Source organism: Schistocerca serialis, chromosome 9, assembly GCF_023864345.2.
Source record: "Schistocerca serialis cubense isolate TAMUIC-IGC-003099 chromosome 9, iqSchSeri2.2, whole genome shotgun sequence".
Lineage (NCBI taxonomy): Eukaryota > Metazoa > Arthropoda > Insecta > Orthoptera > Acrididae > Schistocerca > Schistocerca serialis.
In genome coordinates this window covers 441,785,603-441,800,433 of record NC_064646.1, presented here as the reverse complement: position 1 = coordinate 441,800,433, position 14,831 = coordinate 441,785,603, and the positions used below count along the sequence as shown (strand labels likewise).

The 14,831-nt window shown below is 39.1% G+C and overlaps 1 protein-coding gene across 1 annotated transcript in view; it reads left to right on the top strand.

Annotated features, from left to right (window-relative positions):
• The window catches only part of LOC126418602 (cholesterol transporter ABCA5-like), a 346,051-nt gene that overhangs the window by 180,826 nt on the left and 150,394 nt on the right, over positions 1 to 14,831 (top strand). Inside the window, exons 10-18 of the mRNA XM_050085434.1 lie at positions 3,184 to 3,334; positions 3,440 to 3,516; positions 3,599 to 3,764; positions 7,909 to 8,050; positions 8,129 to 8,243; positions 8,350 to 8,499; positions 8,787 to 8,876; positions 9,133 to 9,272; positions 12,604 to 12,835. Coding sequence (XP_049941391.1) covers positions 3,184 to 3,334; positions 3,440 to 3,516; positions 3,599 to 3,764; positions 7,909 to 8,050; positions 8,129 to 8,243; positions 8,350 to 8,499; positions 8,787 to 8,876; positions 9,133 to 9,272; positions 12,604 to 12,835 — 1,263 coding nt within the window. The remainder of the gene's footprint in view (positions 1 to 3,183; positions 3,335 to 3,439; positions 3,517 to 3,598; positions 3,765 to 7,908; positions 8,051 to 8,128; positions 8,244 to 8,349; positions 8,500 to 8,786; positions 8,877 to 9,132; positions 9,273 to 12,603; positions 12,836 to 14,831) is intronic.

Sequence of the window (14,831 nt, the reverse complement as noted above, 5' to 3'; positions counted from 1 at the left end):
GCATTTGACAATGTTGACTGGAATACTCTCTTTCAAATTCTGAAGGTGGCAGGGGTAAAATACAGGGAGCAAAAGTCTATTTACAATTTGGACAGAAAGCAGATGTCATTTGTAAGTGTCGAGGGGCATGAAAGGGAAGCAGTGGTTGGGAAGCGAGTGAGACAGGGTTGTAGCCTCTCCCCGATGTTATTCAATCTGTATATTGAGCAAGCAGTAAAGGAAACAAAAGAAAAATGCTGAGTAGGTATTAAAATCCATGGAGAAGAAATAAAAACTTGAGGTTCGCCGATGGCATTGTAATTCTGTTGGAGACAGCAAAGGACTTGGAAGAGCAGTTGAATGGAATGGACAGTGTCTTGAAAGGAGGATATAAGATGAACATCAACAAAAGCAAAACGAGGATAATGGAATGTAGTCGAATTAAGTCTGGTGATGCTTTGGAAATGAGACACTTAAAGTAGTAAAGGAGTTTTGCTATTTGGGGAGCAAAATAACTGATAATGGTCGAAGCAGAGAGGATATAAAATGTAGACTGGCAATGGCAAGGAAAGTGTTTCTGAAGAAGAGAAATTTGTTAACATCAAGTATATATTTAAGAATCAGGAAGTCGTTTCTGGAAGTATTTTTATGGAGTGTAGCCATGTATAGAAGTGAAACATGGACGATAAATAGTTTGGTCAAGAAGAGAATCGAAGCTTTCGAAATGTGGTGCTACAGAAGAATGCTGAAGATTAGCTGGGTAGATCACATAACTAATGAGGAAGTACTGAAGAGGATTGGGGAGAAGAGGAGTTTGTGTCACAACTTGACTAGAAGAAGGGATCAGTTGGTAGGACATGTTCTGAGGCATCAAGGATCACCAATTTAGTATTGGAGGGCAGTGTGGAGGGTAAAAATCGTAGAGGGAGGCCAAGAGATGAATACATGAAACAGATTCAGAAGGATGCAGGTTGCCGTAGGTACTGGAAGATGAAGAACCTTGCACAGGATAGAGTAGCGTGGAGAGCTGCATCAAACCAGTCTCTGGACTAAAGACCACAACTACAACAACAATAAAACTGAAATACACCACTGGCCATTAAAATTGCTACTCCATGAAGATGATGTGCTACAGACGAGAAATTTAACTGACAGGAAGAAGATGCTGTGATATGCAAATGATTAGCGTTTCAGAGCATTCACACAAGGTTGACGCTGGTGGCAACACCTACAACGTGCTAACATGAGGAAAGTTTCTAACCGATTTCTCATACACAAACAGCAGTTGACCAACATTGCCTGGTGAAACATTGTTGTGATGCCTCCTGTAAGGAGGAGAAATGCGTACCATCACGTTTCTGACTTTGATAAAGGTCAGATTGTAGCCTATCACGATTGCTGTTTATCGTGATATTGCTGCTTGCTTTGGTAGAGATCCAATGACTGTTAGCAGAATATGGAATCAGTGGGTTCAGGAGGGTAATACGAAATGCTGTGCTGGATTCCAACGGCCTCGTATCACTAGCAGTTGAGATGATAAGCATCTTATCTGCATGGCTGTAATGGATCGTGCAACCACATCTCGATCCCTGAGTCAACAGATGGGGACGTTAGTAAGACAACAACCATCTGCACGAACAGTTCAATGACGTTTGCAGCAGCATGGACTATCAGCTCGGAGACCATGGCTGTGGTTACCCTTGACGCTGCATCACAGACAGGAGCTTCTGCGATGGTGTACTCAATGACAAACCTGGGTGCACGAATGGCAAAACGTAATTTTTTCGGATGAATCCAGGTTCTGTGTACAGCATCATGATGGTCTCATTAGATTTTTGCGACATCGCGATGTACGCACATTGGAAGCATGTATTTGTCATCGCCATACTGACGTATCACCCGGCGTGATGGTATGGGGTGCCATTGGTTACATGTCTCGGTCACCTCTTGCTCGCATTGACGGCGCTTTGAACAGTGGACATTAAATTTCAGATGTGTTATGACCCGTGGCGCTGACCTTCATTCGATCCCTGTGAAACCCTACATTTGAGGAGGATAATGCACGACCGCATGTTGCAGGTCCTGCACGGACCTATCTGGATACAGAAAATGTTTGTCTTCTGCTCTGGCCAGCACATTCTCCATATCTCTCACCAATTGAAAACGTCTGGTCAATGATGGCCAAGCAACTGGCTCGTCACAATACGCCAGTCACTACTCTTGATGAACTGTGGTATCGTGTTGAAGCTGCATGGGCAGCTGTACCTGTACATGCCGTCCAAGCTCTGTTTGACTCAATGCCCAGGCATATCAAGGCTGTTATTACGGCGAGAGGTGGTTGTTCTGGGTACTGATTTCTCAGGATCTATGCACCCAAATTGCATGAAAATGTAATCACATGTCAGTTCTAGTATAATAAATTTGCCCAATGAATACCCGTTTATCATCTGCATTTCTTCTTGGTGTAGCAATTTTAATGGCCAGTAGTGTAAATTATAAGCCATTGTATTAATGTAATGATCATACTTTCATTCTGATAAAACATTTGTTTGTGGTTGGTTCTCAGTATATTTTTTTACAAAACAGATGTGCCAGTGTAGAACTGATTGTTTCACTACAATATGACAATCCGGTGGTTTTACCTGTTTGTAATACTGTGTTATGTCTTCACAACAAGTTGATATGTTTCCTCTTTGAAAACAAAAGCCTTGCATTATAATGAACTTATCAATATTCATTTGTCATTTTCATACCTTACCAGGGAAGTGCAGAAATAAATGTGCTATATGTTTGCAATTTCAATAGAATTACTAAACTGGAATCTTTATATGAAAAAAGTCATACTTATAAGAAGCACATTAATATAGGTCCAAGCAGTTTTCCTACATCACATGTGTTAAAGCAACAGCAGAGAACAATCCAAAACAGTATTATGTTTGCTAACTATCTACAAGGAAACCTGCTGGTTATTTCATTCTTAATGTAATCGGCAGTTCTAGGCACTTCAGTCCGGAACCATGCGGCTGCTATGGTTGCAGGTTCAAATCCTGCCTCGGGCATGGATGTGTGTGATGTCCTTAGGTTGGTTAGGTTTAAGTAGTTCTAAGTCTAGGGGACTGATGACCTCAGATGTTAAGTCCCATAGTGCTTAGAGCCATAGTCAGCAGATAAGTCTAACAGAATATTCTTCTGAACTGTCTACAGGCCTTGGTGCTAGATTTGTCTGGTGATGGTGTCACTTTTGATAATCTGTGGTCAGGCCCTGGTATTCCATTTGGAGGCAGTCTTATAATGATGGCATTAGATATAGTACTGTATGGGTTCCTGGCATACTATCTTGACTGCGTCATTCCAAGTAAGTATTGTCACATGAATAGTAAATATAGTGTTGGATGAAGTCCTTTGCTCACAGAAGAAATTTATTTGATTCCATTCATGTTTAACCTGTCCCTAATTTTAGGTGAACATGGTACAAAAAGATCACCTTGGTTCTGTCTGACACCTGGTTTCTGGTTTTCAAGAAAAGCTACACCACATGTGAGTTTTTGCATTAGTTTTCATGGAAATTGAATTACTCGATGGACAGGAAAATTAATTCTATAATTTCTGTTTTGTACAGGTATCCTCTGTAAATGGTGAGTCTGGATCTTTCAATGCTGCTGACGAGTCATCTCAAGATATTGAACCAGTTGCGAGAGAAATGAAAGGCAAGGAAGCCATTAAAATTGTTGATTTATTCAAGACATTTCAGGCTTGCAGGAAGCCTGAAGTGAAGGCAGTAAATGGTCAGTATACTTCAATAATTACATGAAATTTGTGTGAGTGAGTGAGTGAGTGAGTGAGTGTGTGTGTGTGTGTGTGTGTGTGTGTGTGTGTGTGTGTGTGTGTGTGTGTGAGAGAGAGAGAGAGAGAGAGAGAGAGAGAGAGAGAGAGAGAGCAAGCACCATTTTTTTCAATGCTGACAACACAGGTTTACAAGGTGTTTCGTTTTTAGAAGCAACAGCAAGTATTCTTAGCTATTCACTATATGCAATAGCTTTTATTATTTCATTTCTTGGTGACAATCCATGATGAAGAGTGCTAGTCTGGTTCCACCAAACAAAGAATATAATTTCCTGATGGTGTGCACCATACTTCGTAAGGTGTGTTGTTTTTTTCGATGGGCTGAGCCAATCTTTCCTCTTCTTCAATTTCACATAAAGGCAATGTTTCTCATCACCTGTAACAATATTCTCAAGGAACAGTTTGTGCCTATGCCCTGCCAAGCAGAAACAGGTGGAGCGACTAACATTTGATCATGATTTTATGGGAAATGACCAACAACTGAACTTGATTTTAAGGGATGTTTAAGGGAGATGTAGTCACAATAAGTTTTAACTGCACACCTACATCAGCAATGCTACAGTCACACTTTCATATCACACAGTAAACTTGGCTAACGTTAAATGCTGTGGGTTTTAACCAAGAAGGTGTTGTTCTCATTTTTTAAAATAAGCATTCAAGTGTTTAATCTTTGTGCTTCATGGGGTTTTTACATCTTAATTTTCACTGTGAGAGCACATAATGAAAACTGATTCACTTCAGGTGCAAATGAAGACATAAATGAACATCATTGAAGAGTACAATAGTAGGATTACAGAAAGAAGACTAGACAAATTGGGCCATTCTGTATTGACTGCCCTCTGTATTTGACTGCTTTCAGCTTAAGCGGTCTATTAGCACTGGCTCTTTTGAAGTGTTGTGAAATGTTGTTGTGCTGAGTAAGTCAGCTGAGAAATAAGTAATGTATTGAGTGTGTTTAAACATGATCATCTCTATCATTGCCAAAACTTACTAAGAGACAAGTAAACATTCTCCCTCTCATGATCCCTCTAGACACTTAAACTATGTCATTCTTTTTTTGAACCTCGCATTCCCTCCAATCCCTCGAGGCAAACCATTGACAGTAGTATCGATTATTACACAAAAAGATTTCAAGTTCTGTCTGTCTAGAAATGTGAACTGTTGATAGTTTTTCAGGACAATAATATTTATAACAGTAATCACTGATGAAATATATGAAGAAACAAGTGATCAGAAAGGGAGCCAGGAGGAATAATAAAAAAATAAAAAAAAAAAGAAGAAGAAAGTTGTTAGAATATGGGAGAGTTGGTCACTGTACTAAGAGGCCAGTAAAGATGAACATATGGTTACACATTTATTTTTGTTGGTCTTTCTTAAGACATGTGGAATACTCAATGTTTGCACCTTACCAAATGAATACAAATTGGTGCACAATAGTTGTATGATTGCATTCCACAGTTTGTGTCAATACCCATGTTTTTTGCCATGGTTTATTGTTAAGCAATTGATTTATGTGGTTTTAATCAAAAACGGAAGGGCTTCTAGGATGTGGTTCATCACATAAGTCGAGTATTCCTTCTTGCAACTGAAAAAAAAAAATTCTGTGCCATCTTCTTAGCAAATGCTTCCCTCCTGTACACATTGCAACTTTTATAGCTTCTGCAGCACTAGATCTCAATTAAACTTCAAGAGTAAAATGCATAGGAACTGTTCATTCTTCTGTGCTTGACACTCCATACTGATAAGCCTTGAAAATGGCCAAAATGAGCTGTTATAAGATACAAGCTTCTACTTCCAACAATAAAACTCCAAATTGAAGAAAAACAATTGAATAACGAAAAAAATGGAGGCTTTACAATGCAGTGGTGCCAAACCCATGAAGAATGGCATGGATTTATCCAATACATTCATCTCCGTCAAGAGTGTAATTGCCCAAAATGTAGCATAATATGGAAAAGAGCACATCATAAAAATATTCTTGTTATGTCTTTCAAAAAAGGCACTGGTGGCCAGCGATCATGTGCTAATGCACTACAGCACACAGTAAATATTGCACTGACATTATGCTGTTTCTTTTTGAATCCAAACCAGAAATCACACTAAAATTATTGCATTTCTCTTCAAATGCGAGTTGGAAATTACACTAAAATTACATCAATTTTCTTTGTAAACAGATTGGTATGCAAATAAAATGGATGAAAGCATTTTCTGTATTGCTTTCTCTGCAATAACTGGAAACCAGTGCCAAATGCTGAAATGATGGTCAGCCAAGCTATGATCAAATCAGAGAAGAAATGCAGTTGTCTGTTCTCCACTGCACATGCTCTGATGTGACATCACTCCTTCCAACACTGAGAATGCTACATTGCTCAAAGCACCATGATAGCATTTTCCATAGATCATTGCATGTAAATATTGTGCAAGCATAGTGTATGAGAGGGATTTTAGAGGAGAGCTTTTGCAATGGCACTGTGATTGAGTGGTCTAGACCTTAGACTGGCAGTTCATTGGCTTGAGTTCAAATGCCAACGCTATCTTTCTTTCTTTGGTTCTTCGAAATTCTTCACAGTGTTAAACTATTAATTATAAAATTTAATCATTTGACTGCTACAGATACGCGCTCTACATTCCTTGCTAATGGCAGCTTTGTTGTCACTTACCACTTGCCTAATGCTGCTTGCTACCTGTGCCGAGAGATGACATTCTGGCTGCTATGAGAAAAATTGATTTTTGCACATATTACAAATATTTTTGCACAATAAAGGGCTGAATTTTTTTCATTATTCCTCATAATTAATGTGCTGCATCAAATTCATTATTCCTCATAATTAATGTGCTGCATCAAATTGAATAAAGCAAACACAAAATTTTAAAGAATAGGTAAAGATAAAAATGCTTACTTTGTGTATGGTTGATTTTAGCTCATACATTGCCAGGTATAAAATGTAGACAAGAAATCAACATTTTGTTTGAAATTTTGAGCAGAACAATATCTCATTTCATTCTTGAGTTATTGGTTTTTATATTCGGTGACAAGACATGGCCATTTGTGTCCATGCACATTTGAGAATTGTGTGGTTACAACAATAATCATATTTCATAAACAGTTCAAGATATTGAAATGAGGATTTTTTTGCAAATGATAGCACACAGAGGCATTTATTTTATATAATAAATACTGGAAACTTTTTTATTCATCGAGATATGGGAGGAGCTTGTCCACAGCAGTGAGAGAGTTGGCAGGACAGAACTCGTGAGCCTGACAATAGCATGTAAGTTCTCTAAAAATTTCTGTGCACAACAATGGGATTTTTTAGCACCATCTCATGCAAGAGTCCCACAGCTGAGTGGTTAATGTCACAGATTGCCAGTTTGATAGCTCGTGTTTGTTTCGTGCTCTTACCATTGTTTATTTTTTTAAATTTTATACTTCACAGTGTTAAATGATTAATTATAAAATTTTAACATATTTAAACTGTTCAGTTTATATAAGTATTTTTAATATATTCAACTTGGTTATGTTAACTAACCTTGTAAGTCAAATAGCCATGGCCGCCATCATAGTGCATTGATAAAATTTTGCACAAGCCACCACTGACCAGGGGTATGTGTCTAATTATTGTTCAGCTGTTCCTTTTCTTATGCAATTCTAAATGGGATGTAAACATATTTACTTAAATTCAGTGCTGAATGAGAAATAAAACCTAAATAATATCATGAAATATCATTTGATTGTCTCAATGCAGCCTCCAATTTTACACTCAGTGGTTACCTTTCATGCTTTCACATTATCTTCTAGGATGGTACAACAATATTTTGTGTAGTCTTCTCTCTACCTCGTAAATCACCACTATCGGCTATAACTGTCTCTCAGTACTGTAGTCTGTATTTCGACAATATTGTTTTACAATCATTTCTTTGACATCTCTGTTATTTGTTCCTTCCTTTTATCATTGTTTTTAGTGATAAGTGGATACTGTACTTGTTTCAGTTTACTGCTGGGAGTAAGAGTGTAATGTGTTAACACTGCTAGCCTTCAGCTGTTATGGCAATATATTTAGTGTAAAATGAATTTATGATTTACAGGAATAAATCTGACTATCTACGAAGGACAGATCACTGCCATACTTGGTCACAATGGTGCTGGAAAAACAACGTTGTTCAATATCTTGACTGGTCTGACAGCACCAACAGCAGGGACAGCATTTGTCTTTGGATATGACATTAGGCAAGTAAGGAATGACATCTCCATAGTACCATTTCATATTGTCATGGCAACAGTTGATAATGTACAGAATTTCTACAGGGATCCAAATGATATGCACACAATACGTAGAATGACTGGTGTGTGTCCTCAACATGATATCCTTTTTGATCTACTGACACCAAGAGAACACCTTGAATTCTTTGCTGCTGTGAGGGTATGGCCTTTGGAGGAAATGCCAATAGAATATATGTTCTTATAGTATTTTATCATGCATATGTGTTGTTTATCCAGCTTTACGTGAGAGATTAAATCATTTTCAGGGCATTCCTTCATCACTTATTGATTTTGAAGTAACAAAGACATTACGGGACATTGATCTGGTTGACAAGGCTGACACGTTTGCCAAACATTTGAGTGGTGGACAAAAAAGGAAACTATCTGTTGGTATTGCAGTTATTGGGGACCCAAAGGTTAATAAAAATGTCGTAACAGTTTCAGAGAAGTATGAGTTAAAATATCTTAGTGTACCTACTGTTTAACTTAATCCCAAGAATGTTCATTTTCTATGAAATCCACGTAAAAATTGTATCTAAGGACCCCACTTTCCTTTGCTACTGAAAGTACATAGTGTTTGTGTTTTCTGTTGAACTAAATTATCTGTTAGATATAGCTTTGACATTTTCACATCACTCCACAATAATTGCCATTGCACAAAAACACGAGGAATGTTTTCTATTAAGATTAGTTTGTTTTCCAGATCATAATTCTTGATGAACCAACTGCAGGAGTGGATCCATATTCAAGGAGACATATGTGGTCAGTTCTCCAAAACAGGAGACATGGAAAGGTAAATTATACAGCCTAAATAAATCATTCCAATATTATTCACTGAATTATACAATATAATTTTGCAGTAACACAATTTAAGTTTAAGCCCTGCCATCATTGTTTTTGCACATAATTTATAATTTTTGTGGTCTTTTTGTGATTTTTGTGACCCTCCATAATAATTCTTGAAAGATTACCATCAGGATTCCACAACAATTTCATTTTGCCTCTTAAGTTAACTTGATATATCAACACATTAACATTGTTTCGTGCAGGTTATTCTCCTTACGACACACTTTATGGATGAGGCAGATATATTAGCAGACAGGAAAGCAGTGGTTTCCAAAGGCCGATTGAGATGCTGTGGATCTTCTTTGTTCCTAAAAAATAAGTTTGGAATTGGCTACCATTTGACGTATGTTCTTTAAGTAAAATTTTTCTTGTTCATATAACCTTCATACTGCTATGTCTTTTTTAATAAAATGTGTATTAATATTTCATTTAGATGTGTACTTTTGGTTTGGGAATAAGTAAACTTTGCTTAAATTTTGTAATAAATTGAGAGTTTTAAACTGTTGCATAAGTCAATATGGTGTTAAACTATACTAATCAGCCTTCAGAGCATTAGTTGTGTACTAGTCAGTTACCAGAGGTTTTTCGATAACTAAACATGATTACCAATCTCGATTATTCTTTTACAAAATGAATCTAAAAACAAAGATGATGTGACTTACCAAACGAAAGCACTGGCACGTCAATAGACACACAAACCAACACAAACATACACACAAAATTCAAGCTTTCCCAACAAACTGTTGCTCATCAGGAAAGAGGGAAGGAGAGGGAAAGACGAAAGGATGTGGGTTTTAAGGGAGAGGGTAAGGAGTCATTCCAATCCCGGGAGCGGAAAGACTTACCTTAGGGGGAAAAAAGGACGGGTATACACTCGCACACACACACATATCCATCCACACATACACAGACACAAGCGGACATGAGGCAACAGTTTGTTGCGAAAGCTTGAATTTTGTGTGTATGTTTGTGTTTGTTTGTGTGTCTATCAACGTGCCAGCGCTTTCGTTTGGTAAGTCACATCATCTTTGTTTTTAGATATATTTTTCCCACGTGGAATGTTTCCCTATTAACTTTTACAAAATGAGTTATTCAAAGAATAATGAAACTGCCACTTATCATTTTTGTGACTTTTAAAACATTGTATCAAATATTTAATCAGAATATAATGTCTTTCTGGGAAAGATAGGATAAGACTGTGAGAATAGCTAGACAAAGGAAAGTGGGAATCACATTATTTTGAAGAGTATAGTAATTATTAGTTTAGACCAGCTGAGATAAGTCTGACATAACTTTCTGTAGTAAATAGATGGTGCAGATTAATTAGTCAAATTCATCAGTGAACTTTGGGGAAAATGTAAAATGCAGACTGTAATATGTGAACCTGCTGGAGAATAGCTGAAACACTAGTACTATACAGTGAAATGTGATACATACAATGATATGAAATGTTTGAAATGAAGAGACTCAATGAAGATGACTGATAGACTAACATTTCTGGTATGGCTGGTGAATAATACAGTATAAAATGGAAGAAGGGGTAATCAGTAACTATTACGTAAAAAGAAAATATTCTTGGCCTTGAGACCATTACATGTATACTGAGGTGTAGTAGGCCTATCTGTTGAAAAAAGTGACTTAAAATAAGTAGATGTGCATGTGGGTATGTGGAATAACATAGTTAATTTCAAACATAACAATGGAATGATAGAGACTCCGGGAAGATAGTAAGAAGTTTATATAAGTAATAAAAATAAAATTAAAGAAGACATAAGTTTTGGTTTTATAAATGTAAGAAAATAGTTTCTCTTGGAACTACACACATAATGTGGAAAGGTTAACTGCAAGATGTTCTTGAGCTGAAATTTGAAAATGACAACCACCCACAATTCCAGTAATAGAATAGTATGTAATGTTCCTTGTATAATTTCTGTACATTTATCTGTAATATTAAGTAAATAAGAAATGTGCCTCATTTGTATTATAAAATATTTGTAGGATAAAAAATTACTAGGTTGTGAAAAATACATCTAAAAACAAAGATGATTTAACTTACCAAACGAAAACGTTGGTATGTTGATAGAGACACTAACAAACACAAACACACACACAAAATTCAAGCTTTCGCAACCCATGGTGGCTTCATCAGGAAAGAGGGAAGGAGAGGGAAAGACGAAAGGATGTGGGTTTTAAGGGAGGGGGTAAGGAGTCATTCCAATCCCGGGAGCAGAAAGACTTACCTTAGGGGGAAAAAGGGACAGGTATACACTTGCACATATACAGACACAAGCAGTCATGTGTATAGGCAAAGAGTTTGGGCAGAGATGTCAGTCGAGGTGGAAGTACAGAGGCAAAGATGTTGTTGAATGACAGGTGAGGTATGAGCGGCAGCAACTTGAAATTAGCGGATGTTGAGGCCTAGTGGGTAATGGGAAGACAGGATATACCGAAGGGCAAGTTCCCATCTCCGGAGTTCTGATAGGCTGGTGTTAGTGGGAAGTATCCAGATAACCCGGACGGTGTAACACTGTGCCAAGATGTGCTGGCCGTGCACCAAGGCATGTTTAGCCACAGCGCGATCCTCATTACCAACAAACAGTCTGCCTGTGTCCATTCATGCGAATGGACAGTTTGTTGTTGGTCATTCCCACATAGAAAGCTTCACAGTGTAGGTAGGTCAGTTGGTAAATCACGTGGGTGCTTTCACACGTGGCTCTGCTTTTGATCGTGTACACCTTCCGGGTTACAGGACTGGAGTAGGTGGTGGTGGGAGGGTGCATGGGACAGGTTTTACACCCTCCCACCACCACCTACTCCAGTCCTGTAACCGGGAAGGTGTACATGATCAAAGGCAGAGCCACGTGTGAACAAACTATCCATTAGCATGAATGGACACAGGCAGACAGTGTTTGTTGGTAATGAGGATCACCCTGTGGCTAAACATGCCTTGGTGCACGGCCAGCACATCTTGGCACAGTGTTACACTGTCCAGGTTATCTGGATACTTCCCACTAACACCAACATATCAGAACTCCGGAAATGGGAACTTGCCCTTCAATATATTCTCTCTTCCCGTTACCCACCAGGCCTCAGCCTCCTCTAATTTCAAGTTGCTGCCGCTCATACCTCACCTGTCATTCAACAACATCTTTGCCTCTGTACTTCTGCCTCGACTGACATCTCTGCTCAAACTGTTTGCCTTTACATATGCCTGCTTGTGTCTGTATATGTGCGGATGGATATGTGTGTGTGTGTGTGTACGAGTGTATACCTGTCGCTTTTTCCCCCCATGGTAAGTCTTTCCACTCCCGGAATTGGAATAACTCCTTGCCCTCTCCCTTAAAACCCACATCCTTTCGTCTTTCCCCTCTCCTTCCCTCTTTCCTGATGAAGCAACTGTGGGTTGTGAAAGCTTGAATTTTGTGTGTGTGTTTGTGTTTGTTAGTGTCTCTATCAACATACCAACACTTTCGTTTGGTAAGTTACATAATATTTGTTTTTAGATATATTTTTCCCACGTGGAATGTTTCCCTCTATTATATTCATATCTTACAAGATTGTGATACATAGATGTCTTATGAGAAGACTGCTTTGTAAATTTATTTTCATCATCACAGTTGTTAACAGCAATCATGAGAAGATTTCAACAAAATTAATTTTTGCGCCTTTCTTAGGCTGGTCCTGGAAGGTGTGGCACGAGAACATGCCATCACACGTCTTGTAACAAGTCATGTTCCTAAGGCTGAGAAAGCAAGGCGGCATGGGAGAGAACTGTCCTTCATATTGCCACACAATGCTGTTGATAATTTTGCCCCACTCTTCTCCGCCATTGAACAGGAAATATCCACGAGAGCTAGTCGACTGGGAATCAGTAGTTATGGTGTCTCAATGACTACACTCGAGGAGGTATGACTGGGTATTTTGCCTTGTTCATAGTATAAAGCAGAACTGAGGAATAATTTGATAAAAGTGGTTGGAAGTGGTGAACATCATTTCAGTAGAATGAGATGCATGCATTGGTTTTTGTTGAATCCTTTAAAAAGTGCTTCTAATGTACATGATAGAGACTGCATAAGGAGTGATATCTAACTGGCCACTAGATTTAATTGTAAAGCAAGATGTATAGTAACTACCTAGGACCCCTTAAATGACACACTCAGTACTTTGACAATGAGAAATAACTACCATGTAAATTTCGGATATGATGATTACTCAATGCATAACTTTATTGTACACCAAATTGTAAACAATGTAAAGAAGAAGAGTAATGAACAAAATTCTGCTTCATTAATAAATACTGTCTTCTAAAGCAGCAAAGTCATCTTTTCTCTCTTGTGCTAGGCTACTTGCATAGTAACTGATGTTGCTACATGCACACAACCACTCCCACTCCCCCCCCCCCCCCCCCCACTCCCCTGTCCCCCACCTCCACCTCCCCCCATCCAGCACTTGTGATGCTCAACTGTGGGGTGGAGGAAGGGGGCAGAGGGGGGGGGGGGGGGGGGAGCTGTTGAAAGAGCAGCTGACGGAATAGTGAGGTACCTCTTGAATCTTATTGGAGGCTGCAGTGTCATCCAGTATTGTAGGCTTGGCACAGGTCAGTGGAAAACTGAGATGATTATGCTGGTTCCTTTTCTTAGAGGTAGGCAAACTTTAGTCTCTCTATGGTGACTGTCCCATGTGTGCCATTCTGGTCAATCTCGAAAGTGTTCTCTTCTGACAGCACTCTGTAGGGGCCAGTATATGGTGGGCGTTAACAGTGGGTGCACAGTAACATCTCTTTGTGAGAAATTGGTGCTGTAAGCAGATGGACAGAAACCTTCCTATCTCTGTGCAATACAGGTGTGCCTGCAATCTCTCTGGTAGCTGAACTGTCATTTGAACCCTCTTTCTGGTGTGGTTGGCTGAAGTGGAGCTGGTAAAGTGAGTTCACCTAGCACATGCAGCTGCTCACCATAAACCAGTTGGACTGGTGAAAATTGCAGGTCCTCCTTCACTGATGTGTGCAGGCATAAAAATATCAGTGTCAAGGTGTTTGTCTATGTTGATAAGTAATATATCAGCACTGCCCTTAGTGTGTGATGTAGTCTTTCCAGCATTCCATTACTAGCAGGATGGTAGCTAGTGGTGTGAAGAAACCACGTAGTTGGAGCAGCGCATTAAACAGCTGTGACTTGAACAAATCTCTGTTGTCAGTTGTAATGGTTTGAGGAACACCTAACCTCGAAAACCATGTAAACAACAATGCTTCTGCAACCAACTCAGTGGAGATGTATGGTCTGGGAGTAACTTCAGGCCACCTCATAAAACAATCCACTACAGCAGTTAGGTAGCGGTGACCATCAGAATAGGATAAGGGTCCTACTAGGTCCCCACATGTATGTGTGAAAATCTTGCTTTCGGCATTGGAAAGTATGCAGTCGGTGCAAAGACATGTTGGCTGACCTGGTTGTGATGGCAATTGAGTAGGGAGCATGACCGTGTTGGCAGTCTGTCTGGATTCCTGGCCACACGACCTTGCTCGTCTCTAATCTTGCTGTTGCCTGGATATGATAGGTTATGCATTGTTTAGAAAACTATGTGAGGAAATTCTGCAGGACTATACAGGTGTTCTTTGTCACAGGATGTGCCAAGGCAGATACCCACAACACAATATGGCACAAAAATACGTTACAGCTGAAGGTCTGTGTGTTCACTTTGGAATAAGACACACAGCTTTGTGTCTGCTTGTTGCTTGGCTGCTATGTCAGCTCACAGCTATAGGCTGGCACAATTTTGTGATAGGCAGTTGGCTACAATGTTGTTATTCTGCCTGTCTACAGTGCCGCATTGAGCTGTAATCCATTTCACACTGGAAGAAGCAAATTAGTGGTTTGTGGTCAGTGAAAACTGTAAACTGTCT